A 24,253-nucleotide genomic window follows, 5' to 3' on the forward strand; every position below is an offset into this window, starting at 1 on the left:
GATCACTCGCCGGTCTTGGAACTAAGATATTTTCTACAACTTATGATAACTTGGAATGCTGATAGTGAGCCACATATCTAAGATCTGTTAGCAAGATACCACAGATTATAATAAATACTAGGAAGGAATAAAACAGAGTATGGTAGAGAGTAAATGAGGCTTTATGTAAGGTCAGGGAAAGCCTCTTGGAGGGGGTGATTGACCTGATGCTTGAAGGATTCAGCTGGCAGAAGCTGAAGCTTTCTAGGCAGAAGCAATGCCAAGTGAAAAGTGCTAAGGTGGGAAAAACTTGGGTGTTCATGGTACAGAATGGGAGTCAGTGTGGTTGAAGCCTAGTGAGTGAGGGAGAGGGTGGTGTGTGTTTTGAGATTGGAGGGATAGACAGGCACTGATTATGTAGTTCTTTTTAGGCCATGGAAAGGAGTTTGAGTTTTATTCTAAAGGTAATTAGAAGCCATTTATGAGTTTCAAGTAGGAGTAAGACGTGATTTGGCATGTTTTAAAAAGATCACACACTGGCTGCTATGACAAGCCTAAGTGATACTCGTTTGTAAACTTGTATTTTCACCTTTAGGAAGTTGTTACTTAACAGTTGTTAAATCTTAGTAGTTTTGCAACAACATAATATGTAGTTGGTGCTCAAACTTTTCTTAAATTGCATAAATGGAAATGAAAATTGCAGTGTTGTTTTTTTCTTTGAAAAGTCTTTTTGTTAATTCTGCAAAATTTCCCGTTATCAAATTCTGAGATCTTTTATCTTTTCTAGTTTAAATTCACATTAAGAACATGTTCCTTAATGCTTGAACTGAAAACTGAATTTAATAAGGTTATGAAAGATCATTCAAAGGTTTGTCCTTTAACTACCAGAGTATGAATAAGGGTTTAATATTTTAGGTTTCTTTTGTTAGGAAACTTTGTCCCTGTTTCAGTTTTAGTCTTGCATGTGGTGGTACCTTGCTTTTACTACTTGGTAGTTGAGTAGGTTTCGGAAAATTACTAATTTCTTTAAGTCTTTTTCTTTATCTGTGGAATTGGCATAATAATACTTGTCTCTTTGGATTGATATGAGAATTAAGTTAATAACCCATCAAAACTTAGGTGCTATGATTATTACCTGTTAGGAACTCACATACACAATCAGTGTCATTGAATGCCCAAGGTACAGTCAATTATCATTATTTGTGAATTCACCTACTAGCTAAAATTTATTTGAAACCTCAAAGTCAATAATTGTTGTGCTTTTGTGGTCATCCATTGACACACACAGAATGATGAAAAATTGGAGTTGCTTGATGTTCCCAGATGAGGTCAAACAGAGCAACACTTTGCTGTCTTGCTTTAGCTCTCATGCTAAATAAGTGTTTTTTTGTGGTCTGCTCAGTGCCATGTTTTTCACATTTTTGTGCTTTTTGTTGGTGATTTTGCTGTTTAAATTAGCCCCCATGTGTAGTGCTAAAGTGTTGTCTAGTGTTCCTAAGGGCTGAAAGGCTGTGATGTGCCTTACATAGAAAATACACGCGTTAGATAAAGTTCATTCAGGCATGAGTTGATAGTGTCACTGGCCATGAGTTCAATCTTAATAAATCAAGGATATATATTAAATAAGGTGTCTTTACACAGAAACACACGTAAAACAAGGTTATGTCTTTATCCGTTGCTGACAATGTTGTGATTAGAGGCTCGCAGGAACCTAGCACTGTATTTTCCCTAGGAGCATTGATTCAGTATTTGATAATTCAGTGTTTGTGGCAACTTTATAAGACATAACTACTGCAAATAACGAGAATTGACTGTCTGTTTTTAGTGCTAAGATTAAAAGTGTTAAAATGCCCAGATAGTTAAGAAATACATTGTATTTCTAATTACATTAGAACTGCTGTGACCTTACTCTCAATAATTTAGACATATACCTGCCTTAAAGTTCCGAGTCCGTAGTCTCTTCCCATTCTTGTTGAGTTCATCAATTCTTTTCAAAATTAGAGAATGGTAATTTTTGATGCTAATAGAAAATATGTGCTCTGTGTTTTTTTTTTGTTTGTTTGTTTTTTTATAGCTGGGTGTTTCCCTTAGTAGTTTGGGAGCTATACCGGCAGCAGCACTAGACCCCAACATTGCAACACTCGGAGAGATACCACAGCCACCACTTATGGGAAATGTGGATCCTTCCAAAATCGATGAAATTAGGAGAACAGTCTATGTTGGCAATTTGAATTCCCAGGTAACTAATTTAGGAAGAAACTGAGTGGTAGGACCTCTTATTCTTTTCCCCTTCTTAAAAATCATATTGATTGAAAAAATATTTACCTGTTTTTTTAAAAACAATATACTTTATTAAAGTGTTACTTTGTTTCTTCAGACAACAACAGCTGATCAACTACTTGAATTTTTTAAACAAGTTGGAGAAGTGAAGTTTGTGCGGATGGCAGGTGATGAGACTCAGCCAACTCGGTTTGCTTTTGTGGAATTTGCAGACCAAAATTCTGTACCAAGGGCCCTTGCTTTTAATGGAGTTATGTTTGGAGACAGGCCACTGAAGTAAGAAACCCTAAACAAAGAAATTTTAATAATTTTGAAAAAATTTAAAGTATGTTTCATGTAATTAAGGCTTTTTTTTTTCTTTTTAATAGTAATTGGCAATATGTGGAAAGGAAGACTTTGTGTTAAGTATAAATGAAATACACGAGACACTTCCCATTTTAGCTTTTAAACTAAAGTTGTATTTGAAGACACCTTATTTTCTATTTTATAAGGTCTAATTTTATGTTAATGTTATTTATATGATTGTAGGTCTTTTTCCATAAGCTTTAAGAAGTCAGGTTGGTTTTGCATTATGACTAGACTAATGGACAATTTAACATACGGGTTGAACTTCCAGTAATATAGTAATAAGAATTTTGGTAAATCCAAAATCCCAGAAGAAAATAATATTAAGTACCTAGAAGTGTTTTAAATCATACATTTTGAGTTTTAGGGTTTGCTCATATCCTTGTTTGCAAAATGAAAAAATTGATGTAGTCTTGGAAATACTCGAGACCAGAAACTCTGCTTTGTGCAGATTATTGAGGCAACAGTTGTTTTTTTTTTGTGTGTGTGTGGGGAAGATCAGCCCTGAGCTAACATCCGTGCCATTCGTCCTCTTTTTGCTGAGGAAGACCGGCCCTGAGCTAACATCTATTGCCAATCTTCCTCCTTTTTTCCCCTTTTTCTCCCCAAAGCTGCAGTAGATAGTTGTATGTTGTAGTCGCACATCCTTCTAGTTGCTGTATGTGGGACGCCGCCTCAGCATGCCCGGACAAGCGGTGCGGCGGTGCGCGCCCGGGGATCCGCACCCGGGCCGCCAGTAGTGGAGTGCACGTACTTAACCGCTAAAGAGGCAACAGTTTTATCTGAATTTCATGGGTAATTGCCTTAGTTATACAGTTTGATGAGGATTCTGCTATTAAAGGGTAAATAACTGTTCTTAGTGAATGCCTGTCTTAATATAGAAGGGGTAAAGTGAGACACCAGATTCACTTACGTGCATCAGAGAAACCGCTCTTACCCAGTAGGGGAACAATTTTATTAGATGCCTCCCACATTCGAAGTTGTGTCTGACTCAGCCGTGGTCCAGGGTTGATTAAAATGGTGCAGATAATACACAGCTTCCCCTTCATCCTCCCAGGTGCAGAGGTTATCAACAAGATCTCATAATCTAAGAATAGAAATTATTCATTTTAGTATTGGTGTCAACATTTTAATTTATTGTATTTCTAAGCTGTGTGGAAAAGTGCTTATCCTGGTCTATTCAAGTTGTTAAAGAAGTCAGGGTTCAGTTTTTCCTTCTTTTTTCCTTGCTTTTGGCTTTGTTAGCAAGAGATGGTGGCAGGTGGGAATGAGATTAATTACGATTTTGAGGTTAGTGTTGGTTATTCTGTATTTAGCTATATCATTTTAATGTGCTTTCAAGATGTCCTCACATTTGTAAATGCGTGTATCATATAAACATTTAATTTTCATGTTTTGTAAAATATGGTGTGTTTTTGTGATATGCCAATATTTTTAATTTAGAATAAATCACTCCAACAATGCAATAGTAAAACCCCCTGAGATGACACCTCAGGCTGCAGCTAAGGAGTTAGAAGAAGTAATGAAGCGAGTACGAGAGGCTCAGTCCTTTATCTCAGCAGCTATTGAACCAGGTAAGGCCATGGTGTTTTTACAGAGGTCATAGTTTAAGATCGTAGAATCTTAGAACTGGAAGGAACTTTAGAAGTTATCTTGTTCAGTCCCTTCATTTTACAAACAAGAAGATTGACACTCAAGAAGAGTAAGTGACTTACTGGTGTCAAAGGTCAAAGAACTACTTAGCGTAAATGTCTTTTCCTGTGATACTGAATTGAGGCCCATTAGCCTGAGTTAGTCAGTTCTTTGTATGTTAATAGCAAAGTTAGTGTACAAAACTGATTTGCTTAAAGCAAAGTATAAATGTTACTGTGAGGCTAAAAACGAATAAAGATATATAAAACGTTATGATTGAGCAGATTCAGTTTCCTTCAAAACTTTAATTTTAAAAATAGAAAAAAAAAGCCCATGATTTAGGAAAAATTCAGAGACTATTTTAGCAAGGTAAAGGAACACCTATTCAAACTTTTGCATTGCGAACTAAAATTTAAAAATCTAACCTAAAAGTATCTACGTGGTTTACATTTGAGCAAATTTTCTAAATTAGCACTCAGAATTTAAGCTTCAATTCTAGCAAAATAAATGAAGAAAGGATTTGAAATCACTGTTTTAGGAATTACAGACATGTTATAATCGTACATTATGGCAGCAACAAAATATTACGAACAGCTGTTTATAATCATCTGGTTTATATGTACTGCTGCAGGGTGGCTGCACTCAACGAGTTTATGCAATGACTTTCTTGGATGTTTCTGAAGGATAATTGCACAGGAGGAGGATGTACAGAGAGTAGGCCCCTTACACTATATGTGGTACATTCCACTTGTGCCTGATTATTAACTGGGATCTTTAATTGTTCTGAGCTTACACTGCAAAGTGGTTTTTTCCTCCCAGAGTCTGGAAAGAGCAATGAAAGAAAAGGCGGTCGATCTCGTTCCCACACTCGTTCAAAATCCAGGTCTAGCTCAAAATCCCATTCTAGAAGGAAAAGATCACAGTCAAAACACAGGTGAGAATTTCTATCATATTTTAAATTTCTTCGGTTTTGTGTTTAAAATAGTTAAGATTTTCTGAGTTTTTGTCTAAATAGCAGAATTTAGAAATTTCAGTGGAGTTTACCAGGAAGTATGGTTACCAGTAAATATTGCTTTAATTATAATGGTTTAGTTAAGAATGAAATTTTATCTAATTAATATATAATTTTTATTTCAACTAATTTTCAGTTTTAGAAGTTGATTTTCTATCTTAAGATGCTTTCTAAGAGTAAACTAGTCTTGATACAGAACTGGTAGAAACTTTCCTACCTGTTGGGAAAAGGGAGCATATGTATGGTGATACTGAAAATATTGCTGAAGTTGCCGCTTTTTTGTTTTTGTTTTCCCCCAGTCCACTCAAGGGGTGGGGAGTACCACCCCCAGATCTTGGTTTCAGGTAATTACCTATCTCCAGGACCATAAGTCAAATGGGGCACTTTAAGTCCTTGGTACTTTCGGTGATAAGAGCCTCCTCCACCCATTTTGGGACCTGAAACACAGGAGTAACTTGCAACTTTAGCTCCACAATACAATATTGTATTGTGTTTAAGCTTTGTTTCTGTTTTATCTTATTTTTGAGCATAGCGCTGTCATTTTAATTTTATTTATTTTTTAAAATCTCCTGTGTTTGGTACCTCAAAATATAAATTTGCAACACCATCTTGATTGGAAATGCTCTGAGAATCATGTCTAAAGTGATAAGTTTTATTGTCTTCTTTAAGATGTGGAGGGGGCTGTTACTGAAATGTGAAAATGTGTATAGTAGATCCTAGCTACGTATTATATGTACACACATACTCATACTTAATGTCTAAAGAGAGGAGGTAGAGAAAAGTGTGTGTGCATGGTGTGGAGGTATTAGAGAAGGAGGGAAAAAGGAACCAGTGTGCTGTAAGTTCAACCTTATCAGCAAGCTCGGTTTAGTCTATTTTTCTGTGATGATCAAGGACATTGAAGCAATGAGATAGGAAAATATGGCATTCTTTTTTTGACTCCAGTAAACTATACTTCTAACTATTTACTGGTGTCTATGTCTCTCTTATTCTTAGTTTGCAAAATCTCTTTTGGAATATGGTTTTACTGTCTGTCTCCATCCGGGGCCTTACAGTCAGGCAAGTTTAGATCCAAGTGAAGGAAGTTGTTTCATGTACAAGGAATAAGGCAGTGCAGCAGAAGCCAGAATTGGAGGAGGAAAGTGATATAGAAGCAGTGGTACTAGATTACGGATATTCTGTAAGTTGACAGGATGTGGTGAAGGTAAAGGAGATCAAGGAAATACAGAATTGAGCTAAAGAGTAATAACTTCTTTTCTAAGGGGAAAAAAAGACCAGTGACCTGAATCTTATTTTGTGTTGATTACAAGAGCCATGCTCCAAGTCTAATACCTTAGTGGTTGTCTAAGGCTGGAAAAAAGCAAAACTTGATGATTAATATCATTGTTTCCTTGATAATCTCTGTGAAGCTTTATCTTTTAGAGCAAACAGTTTAACTTCATTTTAAGGTTTTTGTTCTTATTTTAAGTATGTTTGGATATTTTCCCCTTCCAAAGGTTATTAGTGGGGGAAGGATTATTTAGGCTAAAATGCAATTTGTTAATTATTGTTCTTTTCATGGCAGTTCTTTCATGTAGGTCTATGTAACTATGTAGCATTAGAAATTACTTGTTCTTGGCATATATATATACACAGGTATATATGTATTTACGAATATATATGCACACACATATATATCTTTTTTGTAAGCATACACTATTTCTATACATGGTTTATAGAAACACATGTAGCCTTTAGTAAGTTCATAAAGAAATACAAAAGAGGATGAGTTCTGTTTAAAAGAAAAAAAAAATTCCTTACCCAAAACCATTTGACTTAAGGATCCTGCCATGGAAGGAACTCCCCTACTTCACCCCTCCAGTAGGGGAGCGGGTGACAGGCATTTCTTGGCTTCTCCCCTGCTGCTAGTGGGGTCTGATGCCCTCCACTCTGGCTCTGACCCAGTAGACTTAGCAGGAGTGTGGGTTGCAGGGGCCGTTGCTCTTGAAGTCCCACCCTCTTCTACCTTCTCAGCGTTCTCAGATGCTTCTAGAGCCTTCCCTGCACCTTTTCCCTATTCTGTACCCTTCTTATGGTGGGAGGGAGGAAGGGGTTTCTTGTTATTGTGACCTTGGCTAGGAATGGAGAGATGTGTTTCCACTTTGTCCAAGTTTTTATGATTTTTTTTCCCATAGGGACAGTGTTAGAAAAGGTGGGTGGTACTAGAATTATTATATTTTAAAGTTAAGTAACCTTTACAGACCAGCATAGGAACTATTAAGACATTTTGTAATATTTAATGGGAAATAACTGACTTACAAATGAACTTTGATACAACATAATGGTAAGTTGCCTTTTATTTATGGTTTAATTTATAAATGCAGCTTTGCACATTATATACTAAAGTGAGAACTACTAATGATAACTCAAATCTTTATCTTTGGTTGGACTAGATTTGCTCTTGACTTGAAGATTTTAGCATTCCTAATCAGAAAACTTGTAGGCGACTAGTGGGTGAGATTGAGACATGAAAATATTTAATGTCAAAATTAAAATACAGTAATTACTTCTGGGCAGTGACTTTCAAACTCTGAAGACCCACAGGGTAAGGTGGGAAGCCAAATGATCAGTGATTTTTTATTGTTAACGTTTATTTATTAGGGCTATGCTTAATTTTTTAAACGGAGTTTCTTTGCTTAATTAAGGTTGGAAAGCCCTGTTTGAGGAAAACAATTATTATTTATATTTTTAGCAAGGTTAATTAAAACAGAAATCTTAAGACTTTTTATTAAGTACATAGAAGCAAAGGCCCTTTAAAATATTACTGTATGTGGATGTCTGTAAATGGATTAAAAATGTTCTAAGTTTTGCAGTTTTGCCTTAATACCTACTACTTGACCCTTGTCTCTTAGGTTGTTAGTAATAAAATTTTCAGCAAACTATGAATTATCCTCTTAAAAATGTGCTATGAAGATAAATGTGTAATTTTTAAAGCCATATAATAGATGAGTGGTTCAGTTGAAAATTAGCTGTTGGAAAACAAATTTTAACCAACTGAAAAGTGTGTTTAAAAAACAAAAGATTTCATTATTAATTGAGGATTATCTGAAGATTTTTCTGGTTTCATAGCATACCACAAGCATGTAACTATATGTATTTGTTTTATATTTATTTTAACTTAATTCATTTAAACATCACTGTCAAGATGAGTTTTAATTATATAAAGCATACTTGTGGAAGTTCATTTGACCTCCTTGGAATAAAGATAGATATGATTTAAAGTTTTCATTTATGTTAATTGGTGATGGTGGTGATGATGATGAAAGTTGAGAGTTTTAAGCATTCGCTCTGTGCCAGAGACTGCTAGGCAATTTTCCATGCATCATCTGATTTAATCCTCATGACAGCCCTAGGAGATATAGATATGATTCTTACTCCACTTTATAGATGAAGAAACTCAGGCTTAGAGAGGTTAAGTGACTAGCCTGAGCTCTCACAGCTAGTGTGTGGCAGAGCTGAATGGCAGAGCCAAAGCGGGTGAGTTTCATCACTTTGTTATTTAAGTTGTGTGCATTCAATTTTGTTATATAAATAGTTCCTGGGATATCTCATTATGAAAAAAATCACATTATATAAGTAATTATTTCAGTGGGGCAAAGGAGCTTAGAGAATTTTAGAATTGGGATAACAGTTATTTTTCCTGTAAGAATTCCAGTAATAAAGGTTTCTTTTAATAGCTATGTTTATATAGTTGTAAAACAAAGGCCTTACAAATCAGCATTTGATTATAACTTTATAACTTTATAGCTTTAAATCATGAGTAATGATGTTTATTTTTCTGTCACACTAGCATTGTGCTTATAGAATTCTTAATATTTGTTATAATAAACAGCACACAGCCATTTATAGAAACTATTGAACTATATAACTACTACTCCCTGTCAAGATAAGTTAAAACCACAAGTAGTCATATACATGCAAGTCAAGAGTTAAAGACAATTTATAGTATGAAAATTTGGACCATGGGAGAAGTTGTCTGTACTACTTGACACATGTAATAATTGCCAAAAGTAAAGCCACACCTGAAAATACAACTGAAGTCTGACATAGGAAATTACTTACATTCTTTCTCTGTTTCTATCTTTGTGTTTTGGACAAGAACTATCTGGTAAAGTTTACAATAAATTTGTTTTAGATTATCTAACTGAAGCCTTACATAAATATTGATAAATACTGTAGGGATAGGTTTTTTTTTTTTGGTGAGGAAGATCAGCCAGCCCTGTGCTAACATCTGCCAATCCTCCTCTTTTTTTTTTTTTTTTTTTTTTTTGTTGCTGGGGAAGACTGGCCCTGTGCTAACATCCGTGCCCATCTTCCTCCACTTTATATGGGACGCCACCACAGCGTGGCTTGCCAAGCAGTGCGTCGGTGCGCGCCCGGGATCCAAACCAGTGAACCCCAGGCTGCCGCAGCAGAGCACGTGTGCTTAACCACTTGTGCCACGGGGCCGGCCCCAAAGAAGTATTTTTTTTTTTTGTGGGGAAGATCGGCCCTGAGCTAACATCTGCCAATCCTCCTCTTTTTTTTGCTGAGGAAGCATGGCCCTGGGCTGACATCTGTGCCCATCTTCCTCCAGTTTATATGGGACGCCGCCACAACATGGCTTGACAAACGGTGCGTTGGTGCGCGCCTGGGATCCGAACCGGTGAACCCCGGGCCGTCGCAGTGGAGTGTGCGCACTTAACCGCTCGCGGCACCGGGCCGGCCCCTTGTCGGGATAGGTTTTAAAATTCTTATGTGAACAACATATTACATTTTTAAAAATTTGAAATTCTAAGTGTAAGTTTTGACATTCTAACAAATTTGACTTCCTTTAGGAGTAGATCCCATAATAGATCACGTTCGAGACAAAAAGATAGACGTAGATCTAAGAGCCCACATAAAAAACGCTCTAAATCAAGGGAGAGACGGAAGTCAAGGAGTCGTTCGCGTTCACGGTGAGCTTTTGGGAAATTAAGGGTAATTTTTTCATGGCTTCATTTCTTAGAAATCTGTTGTGGTTTAGGTTTTTAATGAGAGAAATTAAACTTTTTTCAGATTGTTTTAGTAATGATTAATATTGATGGCCATTGATTTGAATCTGATGACGGTCACTATGACTCGTGATGTTTCCAAACTACTTAATTCAGCCTGGTAATTGTTTCATTTTGCAGCTTTATGTACACCGAGTTATGTAGAAATTTGTATGTAATGCCTTATAGCTATTATAAATTGTTTTGTGTTGGTAATTGTTGAGGAAAGAGAGGGAGGTCCTTTTTGGGGAGTAGAATTATTTTAGTTGTGAATTTACCTATTTATTTTTGTTTTTAAAGGGACAAGAGAAAAGACACCCGAGAAAAGATCAAGGAAAAGGAAAGAGTGAAAGAAAAAGATAGAGAAAAGGAAAGGGATAAAGAGAGAGACAGGGAAAAGGAACGTGAAAAAGAAAAGGAACGGGGTAAAAACAAAGATAAAGAGCGAGATAAGGATCGGGAAAAGGACAAGGACCGGGATAAAGACAAGGAGAAGGACAGAGAGAGAGAGCGGGACAAAGAGCATGAAAAGGAGCGAGACAAAGAGAAGGAAAAGGAGCAGGACAAAGAAAAGGAACGAGAAAAGGACAGATCCAAAGAGACAGATGAGAAAAGGAAGAAGGATAAAAAGTCTAGAACACCACCCAGAAGTTACAATGCGTCAAGAAGATCTCGTAGTTCCAGCAGGTTTGATAATGCTTATGATTTTTACCAAGGGGTTTGTTTACTGGTGACAAATGAAAACCTAAATTTTAGCTGAGGGGGGAAAAGATTATTCTATGCGAGTGGAATCAATACAATAACATCAGAACATTTCCCTCTAATTGCAGAGTAAACATTTCTCTAGCAGAGGGATTGCCACAGTTTTGAACCTGTGAGGAGGAAGAGATGATATTGGGCAAAATTATTTGGAAAGTTTTAACTATCTTTGTAATCCACTATTTTAACCTGGTGACTGCTTGTACTATTGCTGCTATTTTTGGAGGGTGGGGTAGCAGGGGCAAGTTTTTTTTTTTTTTTCGTATAGAAGAATTGATCTCTTAGGCTTCTATATTTTTTTGGAATACTGTGGTAAATTTTAATATGCAAAATGATTTCCAAACTTGCATGTTAACCCTTTTTGTCATCTAAGTTAATATTTACTGCTGTATTTTGTTGGGTGCATGATGTTTAAATTTTGGTTTTGTCAATTTTAAGGTTTTGCTTTTTTCTTAGGACTGTTCCCTCAATTTATTAATAGGTACACTGCCACCAGGTGGCAGCAGGTTGCCATAGTAACAGCTGCAAAAGGAGGACCTTCTTGATTCAAGATTATCTAAACCTACATCCATTACTCCAGATGATACTGTGACTATAACTAAATGGAAGTTTCTAGTTTGTGTTAAACTATATCTTAAAAAATTACATGTATTTTAGCAAATTTTAAAGATATTTAAACATGATTTTTTATAGAAAATAATTTCTGAGACAAAGGGATGTATATTTCCTGTTTTTTTAACTTTATGTTTTAATAACTTATTCTTAATACTAGTCTTTGGTTACGTAATACAAGATATTGCAAGCATTTACTGAGTGCTTTACTATATGTTGGATTTTATGTCTCTGCAGAGTTTTTCATGAACCTTATTTAGTCCTCACAGTAAGCCTATGAGAAGACTGATTATTACCACGGTGTTAAATCATTAGCAAACTGAAGCTTAGAGGAAATTTTCCATCGGCTCTGCCCTTTAGTTTCAAAAGTGTCATGGCTCTTTCTCTTCTTTTTAGAGATTAGGTTTAATTGAGAATTCTCTAACTGGTACTTGGTACCTGTTTTCAAAAACTGCCTGAGAAGCGTAAAGTTGAAGGCAACAGCATAGGTTAAATGGGGCTTAAAATAAACAAATCACTGCTGTATTTCAGCACTTTGAACCAAAAACTGAAGAATTTAACCTCATTTGCACTGGGTTTCAGCTGAGCCTTGTGACTGCACTTTACTGCACAGTGATTTCATTGGTTGTCTCATAACATTCCTTTGAGTTTGTGTGATCATTTAGACATTGCCCTTCACAACACCAAATGATGTTTGATTCCTTTTAAATTCAGTCGAATTTATTTTTTCTGATGACTTAGGAATGTTTAAATTTTTTTTTTTTAATTTTATTTATTTATTTATTTTTCCCTCCAAAGCCCCAGTAGATAGTTGTGTCATAGCTGCACATCCTTCTAGTTGCTGTATGTGGGACACGGCCTCAGCATGGCCGGAGAAGTGGTGTGTCGGTGCGCGCCCGGGATCTGAACCCGGGCCACCAGCAGCGGAGTGCGCGCACTTAACCGTTAAGCCACAGGGCCGGCCTGGAATGTTTAATTTTTTAATGGGCCATTTTAAGTCGCTTGATAGTTAAGAAAGTTCAGGTGTTCACATTCAGTCCTAAATATATTCTTAAATAACCTCTGGGGCCTAGAGAATGAATGCTGACTAACATTAGTCTCTAAAGGTTCAGCAGTTTGGAATGTTTCATGCTTTCAGAAAAGCTTGGTGTGAAGAATTACAGCTTCTCATCTTTTAGCATTTTTCTGCTTTTCAAGTGCTCTGATTTGTTTAGTAAATGGGAAATGTTTTAACTGCTGAGAAAAATAGTCTACTTAATATTTTTATTTCCAGCATTGTTTCCTAATCTACATTTTTAAAGAAAATGTTGATATTTAAAAAACTTTTAATACTTAAAAGTTACTATCAGTAAAGATGAGACCAAGAAAGGGAAAGAGAAAATATTTATTGAGCGCCTACTGTGTGCCAGGCACTATGCTTGATACTTTATAGGTATTGTCCTGAGGCTCCAAGGCTTGAGTCATTATCTCCATTTTCCATTTGGAAAAACTGAGACTCAGATTAAGTCATATGACCCAGTCGTGCAGCTGATAAAGTGTGGAACTGAAATTTAAATCTAAGTCTAACCAACTCCGGTTCTTTTATACTACAGCTGTCGTCTTCTTTCTCAGCTAATTAACGGTGTAGATGGCTGTTTATCCAGCCTTGGCTCTCATTATCGTCAGCTGGTAGTTATTAGATGTCCATCTGTACGTAGTGCTTTCTGAACAAAAAGTAGAGAGTTACACTGATCCAGGTGGAGAGATTTTCTGCAGACTTAAAGTCTGGGATACACTGACGTTCTCCCCATGCTATGAAAAAAGTACTTGCAGTTCTTGGGCTGAGCTGTTACAGAATGGCATTGATTGAATGGAATATCATTATCTAATTTCCACATTAGTCCAGAAGTATAATTTTGGGGTGTCTTGGAAATAGATAATGGAGGAGAGAGCCTTAGGTAGGCTTGGAATTGATTTGTGTTCTCAATGTTCTTGAGCTTTTTTGGTCTTAACATCTACCATATATACCATATCTGAGCATTATCTAGTTTTTTATTTTATAAATGAAAAACAGAATGTTTCACTAACCTAGAGTCAACTTACTGAGATGGTAAGGAGAACTTGAATTCTAGAGGATTCGGTTTTTTAAGCTACGTGGCCACTAGTTATCAGAGCTCCTTGTGAGACAGATCATTGGATACATTAATCATTTGATAAATGTATTCTCATACCTCATCTCCTGAATTATGGACATCTTGAAATTCGTTGTTTCCAAGTTGACCACCCTTACAAATGAAGTAATTTAGATTATGCATCATTTGCTAATATGTTAAGCAAAATAATTTTTAATAATAATAAACATTGTTAATCTGTTTAGTAATTATTTTTTACTCTGTCATATTTAAATCTTAGGTTTTAACTATTCTGCTTATATCTAAGCAACTTGTGTGCTCAATTTTAAATGAATAGAACAACAATAATGGAATGGTAGGAGGTTGGAGGGTAAAGGAATTTTTCTGTAAAATGAATTAATGGAAGTACTTTTTTTAGAGACATTCTAAATACTTGACTCTAGGAAGTTCACATTTTGCAAGCAAACTTATCTTTCAGTTCTTGAAAAGGGCCTGTTATCTTGTTAGAAAATAATCCACGGTGGGGCAGTAAGCAACCAGATGCATGACAAAGGCTCTGATAAGCAAAATATGTTTTAGATGCTGAGGAAGAACATATTTAACTTGAGAGAATCTGAAACATCTGTTAATATTTTTTCTACTCAAATTATTGTTTAAATAAATCTGATGAAAAGGAGTTCCTCTACCCTTTCTAATATGAAATCTTAGAAGATGTTTTCATCAGTCTGTAAAATTTATGGTTCATAATTTGACCTGCACTGAAATTAGATAACAGAACATACTCATAAAAGACATGCGTTTAAACTGGCCTCTAAAGAGTACTCTTCACTTGAGAGCATTAAGGACCCTTTTGCTTTTGTATATTTGAATTGCTCTTTGTTTAGATGACGTATCTTTGACTTGCAGGGAAAGGCGTAGGAGAAGGAGCAGGAGTTCTTCCAGATCTCCAAGAACATCAAAAACCATAAAAAGGAAATCTTCTAGGTCTCCATCCCCTAGGAGGTAGGTTGAAAGCGTGTGATTAAACTTGAGGAAGCAGGGGAAAAAATATTCTCTCTTCAGTTTTTTAAACTTTATATTTTGAATGAGTAATATGTAATACATTTGCATGGTTCAGAAGTCAAAACAGCATAAAAAGTTATACGTCGCTAGGTTTTAACTTCCACCCATGTGCCCATCCACTCTGTCCCCTTAAGTAATGACTTTTAGTTTTTTAGTATGTCCTTCAGATTTTGTATATAGATACAAGATGCAAATACATAATTTTTTTTTTCATTTTTTTATGCAAAAGGTAGCACAAAATATATACTGTGTATTTGCTTTTGTCACTTAACTACCAAGAGATCTTTCCGTATTCGTCAAAGTGCTGCTTCATTCCTTTTTACAACTGTGTGGACTTGCATTGTATGGCAGTGCCTTGATTTATTTAACCAGCCTGCAGTAGAATAGGTTTTCTTAATTTTCCTGTTATACAATGCTGTAATGAATAGCTTTGGACTTATGTCATTTTGTAGTGTGCAAGTATGTAGGAAAATTTTCCAGAAATAGTATTGTTGGGTCAGAGGGTAAGTGTATTAATAATTTTGAGAGATATTTCCATATTGCCCTCCATAAGGATTGGCAGCAGCTTGTACTTCAACCAGCTGTGTACGAGAGTGCCTGTTTCCCCACAGCCACAACAGACTATGTTATCAAAGTTGTGGATTTTTGTCCATCTGATAGATGAGAAATGGTACCAGTACATAGTAATTTTTAGTTGCATTTCTCTTAAGAGTGAAGGTGACCATCTCTTCATATATTTGAAGGTCATTTGTATTTCCTTTTCTGTGGATTTTCTGTATACTTTGCCTATTTTTCTGTGGGATCTGTTTTCTTTTTTTTTTTTTAATTTGTTTCCAGGAGTTCTTTTTGTGTTAGGGAGATTATTTAGTGATTTGGTTTCAAGTATCATTCTTAGTTTGTTGTTTCTTTATGGAAATTGTTTATGAGACGTGATTTTACAAAGGTTTTTGATTTTTATATAATTTCTTGATTATTTTCTTTTATGACTTCCAGATTTTGAGTCATAAGGTTAGAAAGGTCTTTCTTATTCCAAGGTTATAATAGAATTCCCCCATTGTTTCTTCTTGTACTTTTAATGGTTTTATTTTTTGCATTTTAGTCTTTGATCCATTAGGAGTTTATCCTTATGTACAATATGGCATATGGTTCTGATTTTATTTTTTCAAATGCTTCTCTGTTGTTTCAGTACCATTTATTAAAAATCCAGTGTTTTTTAACTCTAATTTGATATGTTGCCTTTGTCATATTTTTTTTTGTTTGGGCCTATTTATGGGCCTTCTGTGCTGTTAGATTGGTTTGACTGATGATTCATGTACCAGTGCCCCATGCTTTTAATTATTCAGATTGTGTAGTATTTTTTAATATCTAGTAAGGACTATTCTCCCCTGCACCCCTCCATTCCTCTTTTTTTGGGCTTTTCTGACCATTCTTGTTTATTTTTCCATTTGAACGTAAGAGTCAGTTGTCTGTGTTCTAGAAGTGAAACCTATTGATGATTTGTGTATAAAATTCACCCTTTTAAATGTGCAATTTAGTGGTTTTTAGTATATTCACAGTGTTGTGCAACCATCACTGCTACTTAATTTTGGAACATTTTTTGTCACTTTAAAAGAAAGTCTGTACTCATTAGCATTTACTCCCCATAGCTCCTGCCAGCCACTAATCTATTTGCTATCTCTCTGGATTTGCCTGGTCTGGACATTTCATATATGGACTCATAATATGTGTGATCTTTTGTTATCTGGCTTCTTTGACTAAATATAGTGTTTTCAAGGTTCATTCATGTTGTAGCATGAATCTGGTACTTCATTCCTTTTTATGGGTCAATACTATTGTATGGATAAAACCACATTTTATTTATTTATTCATTAGTTGGTGGACATTTTGTATTGTTTCCATTTTTTGGCTATTATGAATAATGCTGCTACAAATATTCTTGTGTAAGTTTTTGTGTTGACATGTGTTTTCATTTCCCTTGGGTATATACTTGGGAGTGTAATTGCTGAGTCAATTAGTTAACTTTCTCTTTATCTTTTTGAGGAACTTCCAAACTGTTTTTCGAAGTGGCTGTGCCATTTTACATTCTCATCAGCAATGTATGAGAGTTCTAATTTCTCCACATGTTCACTTACACTTGTCATTGCCTGTCTCTGATGTAGCCATTCTAGTGAGTGTGTAGTGATGTCTCATTGTGGTTTTGATTTGCATTTCTCTAATGATTAAGGATGTTGAGCATCTTTTCATGTGCTTATTGACCATTTGTGTGTCTTCTTTGGAGAAATGTCTCTGTAAGTCTTCTGCCCATTTTGGATTGGGTTATTTGTTTTTCTGGTGTTAAGTTGTAGGAGTTCTTTATATTCTAGATATTAATCCCTTACCTGATACATGATTTGCAAATATTTTCTCCCATTCTGTGGGTTGTCTTTTCACTTTCTTGATACTATCCTTTGATGCACAAAAGTTTTTAATTTTGTTGAAGCTAAATTTCTTTCTTTCTTTTGTTGCCTGTGCTTTTGGTGTCATAGCTGAGAAATCATGGCCAAATCCAATGTCATGAAGACTTTCCCCTTTGTTTTCTTCTAAGAGTTTTATATGTTTAGGTCTTCAATTCATTTTGAGTTAATTGTTATATGTGGTGTAAGACAAGGGTCCATCTTCATTCTTTTACATGTGGGGATATCCAGTTTTCTCAGCACCATTTGTTGAAAAGGTTATTCTTTCCTCATTCATTGGATCTTGGCACCTTTGTGAAAAGTCATTTGAACCATATTTGTGAGAGTTTATCTCTGGGCTTTCTATTCTATTCCATTGGTATATATGTCTGTCCTTATGCCAGTACCACACTGTTTTTATTACTGTAGCTTTGTAGTAAGTTTTGAAATCAGGAATTGGGGTATCTTCCAACTTTGTTCTTTTTAAGATTGTTTTGGTTATTTGATGTTCCTTAAGATTCCATATGAATTTTAGGGTGGGTTGTTTTTATGTCTGAAAACAGTACCAGTGGATTTTGATAGGGATTGCTTTGAATCTGTAGTTTGCTTTGGGTACTCTTGTCATCTTAACAATATTTAAGTCTTCCAATCCATGAACATGGGATGTCTTTCTATTTATTTGTGTTTATTTCTTTCAGCAAATTTTTTGCCTCTTTCATTAAATTTATTCATAAGAATTTTATTCTGTTTGATGTGGTTGTTCCCTTAAGAGTTACGTGTGAAGATACACGTACACAGGGGCCAGCCCCGTGGTGTAGTGGTTAAGTTTGGCGTGCTCTGCTTTGGCGGCTCGGGCTCACAGGTTCAGATCCCGGGTGCAGACCTATGCCACTTGTCAGCCATGCTGTGGCAGCAGCCCACATACGAAACAGAAGGTTGGCCCAGATGTTAGCTCTGGGCCAATCTTCCTCAGCAAAAAAAAAAAAAGACAAAAAAAAGATACATGTATACACACAAATATGTTCAAAATATATTTTTCTCGGTTTGTCATTTTTCGTTTGACTATAATGTGCTAATGGTGTTTTTTGCCTTGCAAAAATTTATGTAGGCATATTTATCAATCTTTTGTTTTATTGTACCTTGAATTTTAGTTACGGTTAAAAAATCTTTCCTTTCATCCAAGTTATAAAGAAATTCACCTATGTTTTCCTCTGTTTGTATGGTTTCATTTAAAAAATTTGTCTCTAATCCATTGGATTTATTTATATATGTGGAATGAGATATGGATCCAATTTTATCACTTAACCAAATAATAGTCCCATTGTCTCCAAACCTTTTATTTGTAAGAGACCATATTTTCCCCAGTGATTTGAGATGCCGCCTTTGTTATATTAAATTTTCGTATGTACTTGGGTCTGTTTCCTAAGTGTCTTTGTTTCACTGGTTTTTGTGTTTATTTTTAGACTATTCATAATTAAGAGAAAAAAGTTTAGAATTCTGTATTATGGCTATTTTGAGTAAAAGCTGTGTTATGCTTCTTATGTGAAATTCATCGTTTTTTCCCTCTCATTTAAAAGGTTTGTTGTTTTTATAAATGGGACTTGGTCATTCTGTCTTCTGCTTAACTTTTGCTCTTGAATTGGTGGGACTTCTTTGTAGTAGTGAATGAGGAAGACACACGGCACAATAGGTTATTTGATGTTCCATTTTTGTCAGTAGTCATTCAGCCCTACCTGGGAGCCACATCTGATTGTTTATCCTTTTCCTTCCTTTTTGCTTACTCATTTTTTGCTTTGAAAAAGGTGGGTAAAAAAATGCTATATTTGGTTTTATTTTATTCTAGTTATGGTAGATAAATAAAGCTTGAATGTTTCAAAACTAATTGATAGTACCAAATTGTGTTTTATGTGAACACATGGTGGCCTCTGTAAAAATGACTTGTGTATCTTTGAAAAATTAATTGTGGTATGGGTGGAATAGGAGGGGTCTGGGACCCATTTATGTAACTTGGTCAAATCAGGTTACTGATTAACTTATTTACAGTGCATTAGCATTAGATAAGAATTTTTTGTCAACAATATAGTAGGTCTGTAATTTCTTAGAAGTTAACTGATATATTATCAATATTCTTATAGCAGAAATAAGAAGGATAAAAAGAGAGAAAAAGAAAGGGACCACATCAGTGAAAGAAGAGAGAGAGAACGTTCAACCGCTACAAGAAAGAGTTCTAATGACAGAGATGGGAAGGAAAAGTTGGAGAAGAACAATACTTCACTTAAAGTAAGCAACAGTCGTTCAGTGTTTAGGCTTTGAATAATTAATTGAGATTTTTCTTTATTGCATTGAAGTAGTTTTAGACTAAAAGCTGCTTTAGGGCAACAGTGTCTTGTATGTTTTTGGTATTCTTTAATTTTTATTAAATTGATAATATTTTTAAAGTAAATTTTTGAAGGGATGAGATAAGAGCTAATTAAAATTTAAACAATTGCATTCCTTATTTTAGAGAATCATAGAATGGCACACAATGAGAAAATTTTTAGACTACAGGTAACATGTATTTGATTTTATACTAAGATTTCTACTTTAATGCCATTTTTTTCACTATATTTGTTTCAGCAAATTTGACAAATGTCCTGTCATCATTGGTTTTGTGATATATACTGAAACTAGGTTTGTGGAATTAGAATAATTAATGGAAAACCAAATTCCACCAAGGAAAGGTTTTTTTTGGCTAAATATTTTAAGTACTTGTGAATTATGTTAATTCCCTTATTAATACTGATAAGTATATTTGTATTCAGAAATCAATTATGAGTTCTGGAGCTTTTATCTTACAGTTTTATTTCCTGTCATACTGATAGAGATTTGTCATCATTGCCAATAACTTTGATAACATCTCTTGAACACTTAACCATGTGCCAGACATTGGTCCCACGTGTCCTTATTTTATTCTCTCTTAAGCTGAGGGCCGAATTTGGACTGTTCTTGAACAGTTCTTGCTAGGAGGAATAGTGACTTCCTTTCCTACAAGATGACAAATCCTTCCCTTCCTGCCCAGATTACAAATCTATCCTGGCATCTTTGGGAACTATTTTATTCTTTCAGACAATATTCTGAAAGAATAAAAGCTGTCCCACTTTTTCAAGTCAGCAACATTCATTGAACACTTCCTTAGAATTTCTGTTCACCTATTCTCATTTAATTTCCATGGATTGTCCATCTTTTATGAGAAGTACAAAGGACATATTGATATGTGTTTGCATATCCTATTTATATGAAAAGGTAATGGGAGAAAAACTATTAATTCACAAAAGATAAAGTTACATATTTAAGCCATAACCAGATGTAATAGCAGGCAACTCTTGAAAAAAATATTAAACGTATACCATATTCATTGTAGGAGAAAGAGCACAATAAAGAACCAGATTCAAGTGCGGGCAAAGAAGTAGATGACAGAGATGCAGCAAGGACTGAGGAAAACAAAGTACAGCAAAATGGAAATTGTCAGCCAAATGAAGAAAACCTCTCTACCAAAACAGAAGCAGTATAGGACTGATAAACACACCTCTAAACATGCGCTGGAATAAAATCCAAAGCTTTTAATTCTCTCAACAAGACGTTAAACAGTGAAGAAATCCAGTTGAGCATAAAGATACGAGCTAACAACTTTTCTAGTTGTTAGGTGACTTTGTGGCCATCTTGTTGCAGAGTAAGAAAATAAAGCATGGACATCATGAAAATAACAGATGTTACCGAAACTCCTCATCTTCTAAAATCTGTGCATTTCCATGGTGGCTGACACACTTGTCATGTGGTTTGTTAGTGTTTGCCAAGAACCGTTACAAAGAAATGGGACATGGAAGATTCAAATTTGTACTGTCCCTAAAGACTGAAGATAAGCATTGGAGGCTCTTTAAAAAAAAATGCTAGTTACTGAATTTTGTATTGTTTTACTTTTTTTTTCCCCCAAATTTCATTATATACAGATTGATGGATGATGTGCTTGAAATTGGTGCAAATATATACACACCCTTGTAAGTGCAGAGTATGTAAGAAGTTTTAACATTTACTTCACAGGATTTACAGTGATTGTGTTAAATTCTCACTATTGTGTTTTCTTTTGCTCACTGTTTAGGACAGAAGTTTTTCTTTAAAATAGTTTTACAGATTAAAATTGCTTAACTAAGTGGATTAAAAAAGACTGACAATGCATGCTACTGTTCTCTTTTACAAGGAAGAGCAACTGTGTTGAATACTAATAATAATGTATTAGTATTCAGTGTTTAGAATCATTGGGTCTCCCCACAAAGTAAGCATTTCTTTTTGAACTTTCTTGACATTTCCAAGCTTATTATGAATAATATTGCAGTGTGTGTTGTCAGCTGTAGGTGGCAAAGGTGACATTATAAAAAGAAAACTGGGTTTTCAAAATGGGCTATGGGAGCACAAGCTGAAGCTTTAGTGCCTTCTACAATGTGGTGTACTGTTTTCTAGAATTTTATATGTGCTAGTCCTTCTCAATTCTTATGGAATTTAGATGGTTATTCCATTCACTCCCATAGAGAAGTGTGCAAGTGGTGTGTCAGAAGAGCTTCTTACTTAGTTCACCTAATATGAGAGGGAAGTCCTATTTTCAGGAATGATTTTAGAGCTTAAAACAACAATGCAGTTTTGGGACCATCAGTTTTATACTGTGATAATTGAAAATGAAGCATGTTCTTATTTTACTTAAAGCAAACTCTTTAGTTGTCTACATTGGATGGCCTTATTACCTCTCAATCATCTTCTCATAAATGATGTGCAGAAATTATACTTAAAGGAGAATATATGAGGTTATTTGTTTTATGTTTAAGGATATGTTTACTTGAGTTTAAAATATAGGTCATCCGTCATTCTTAGGCTCACTTTTTGCAGAAAGTATATAAGTAGTAAAATGACAACATTGCTAATATTTTTGCCCAAAACCGTAACTCATAGTTTCAGAACTCTTTCATTGTTATTATATTTCCAAAAAAATTATACCTTTTAATTAGCATGTTATTAAAAAAATCAAGTATAATTATTTTAATGCAATCTAATACAATCAAATTACTCAGTTGCCTTACCTCATGGGAAGAGTTACTTATAGATTTGAAAAGCTGAGTAGCACATCAGTTACTTGGTTTCATTTGAGTTTTCTTTTAATGTTAATACTGTTGAAACTTAAGTATTTGGTGGAGAATGGAAAGAGTTGCCCTTATTGCAAGTAATGAAGCCTGGTTTGATTATGAAGCTGCTTAATTACTCTTCATGTTTTCAGAATTACTGTTTTTTTTTTCCTTTTTGTCACTGTGTACATTAAAATTTTTGAAAATGCTTTACTATGTAAAGTATAGATGGTCATTTTAATCATTCAACCACATACGGTTGGCTGGTAAACAGCTTATTCTGATACAAGAATGCCTGGGTGCATATGGGAAGATTGTGAAGGAGTGTGTGTCTCACATCAACAGCTGTCTTATTTATGATATGTAAGTAGAATAGAGCAAATGTTGTTTGAATCTTTGTTATTTTTAGTACCATTTCTCTAATAAAGCTAAGTATTTTAGAGGAAAGTATTTGTTTATGCATTTCAAAACAGCATCTTAGTTTTATCCTGTTCTTGTTTTAGTTGGCATAGAAATTGTTTTGACATGGAGAGTGCATGTTTGTGTGGTGTCTATAAAACAATCATTTAAACTTTGAGTGTTTTCTTCTACTCTGGCCTCTAGTAAATGTTTTTTATGTTGGTAATTAACAAATTTAATTTGGTTCCTGCTGCTGATTATTTTTCTTGCTGATGATATTTATTCACCTTTGAAATAATCATACTAATGTTAAAAGACACTGACTTGTAAAAAAGTTGGGCATGAGTAGGAATATAAGAGCTCTGGAGAAAGTGAAATAATTTTCCTAAATGGGCTTATGAAGGCAAATTTTTCTAGGGTCTAGAGATATTGGGGGAGCTGTGTGTGTGAGAGAGAGAGACATTTTCTCTTTGTTCACTGAGCTGGTATGTTTCCATTTGTCTGTTATTTTCTTTCAAGGTATTTTGTTTTTTCTTTGACTGTTCCTTTTATCCTGCATAGATGATGTCAGGAAAAATTGAGGTAAGGCCAAGAAGACAGCCATTTTACACTTGATAACCTTCTGTAATTATCTTTCTTTGGCTTGCTTGTACAGAGAGTACACTCGGTTCCTTAAATTGTAGTTGCTATTGATCATTCTAGACAAATTCTCTTGGTCCTCTTGTTCTTGCTTTTCAGCACTGCACACTGACCTGGTGGTGTAAGACGGTCCTTCATAAGCTAGCCAGTTTCATGTGAGAAAACAACTTGTTAACTTCTGCAACTATCTGCTTAGTTATTTTGCATTTAATCTAATTAACTTATAATTGCAAACACTAGTCAGCTTGTGATTTTATGTTTAGAATTCTTTTTCTCAAGAGGTTTAATATATATTATGTTGATCTTCAGAAAGTGTCAGAGGCTTAAATTTTGACATGCTCAATTAAAAATAAAAACTGGCATTTAGAATCAATTTTTTTTTGTCGAGAAAGGAAGTTTTTTTGTGTGATATTAGTCATTTTTAGGACCCTCATTCATTCATGTATATATGTTGCCATCTTTATCTTAAAACTTAAAAAAAAAAAGAACCTTGATCCAAACCTCTCAACTGAATATATTATTCGAATTTAAGGATTATAATATATAGTAATAGGCTTTTAAAAGTTTTAAAAAATTTAGTAGAAATAATATGATTTGATTTGAATTTTTCTTTAGTCGTTGAATTAGCAATTAAAATAAATCCTTTGGGAGGGATACATTGAATGACTACTTTCCAGTGAGTCATTTCTTATATTTTCACTAAAAAATAGTATCTGATTTTAATGGGGGGGGGTTATGAAGTAGAGCCATTTCCACAAACTAATTATGTTTCTTATGTGTTTAACATTTTTTT

At 34.7% G+C, this 24,253-nt stretch overlaps 1 protein-coding gene across 4 annotated transcripts in view; it reads left to right on the top strand.

Moving 5' to 3' along the window:
- SREK1 (splicing regulatory glutamic acid and lysine rich protein 1) overlaps positions 1-22,869 on the top strand; it is a 37,679-nt gene extending 14,810 nt beyond the window's left edge. For 2 of the 4 annotated variants that reach the window (XM_004422885.3, XM_087443352.1), the window contains 9 exons: positions 2,054-2,218; positions 2,357-2,535; positions 4,048-4,178; positions 5,056-5,170; positions 10,105-10,224; positions 10,600-10,986; positions 14,688-14,783; positions 19,411-19,555; positions 20,676-22,869. In XM_004422885.3, the coding sequence (XP_004422942.1) occupies positions 2,054-2,218; positions 2,357-2,535; positions 4,048-4,178; positions 5,056-5,170; positions 10,105-10,224; positions 10,600-10,986; positions 14,688-14,783; positions 19,411-19,555; positions 20,676-20,825 (1,488 nt within the window). In that variant the 3' untranslated portion in view covers positions 20,826-22,869. Of the gene's footprint in view, positions 1-2,053; positions 2,219-2,356; positions 2,536-4,047; positions 4,179-5,055; positions 5,171-10,104; positions 10,225-10,599; positions 10,987-14,687; positions 14,784-19,410; positions 19,556-20,675 lie in introns of those variants that run through there. The other 2 variants (XM_087443351.1, XM_087443353.1) reach the window with 2 other exon arrangements.
- Positions 22,870-24,253: the final 1,384 nt, after the last annotated feature.

Source organism: Ceratotherium simum, chromosome 18, assembly GCF_057802395.1.
Source record: "Ceratotherium simum simum isolate JZ-2026a chromosome 18, ASM5780239v1, whole genome shotgun sequence".
NCBI lineage: Eukaryota > Metazoa > Chordata > Mammalia > Perissodactyla > Rhinocerotidae > Ceratotherium > Ceratotherium simum.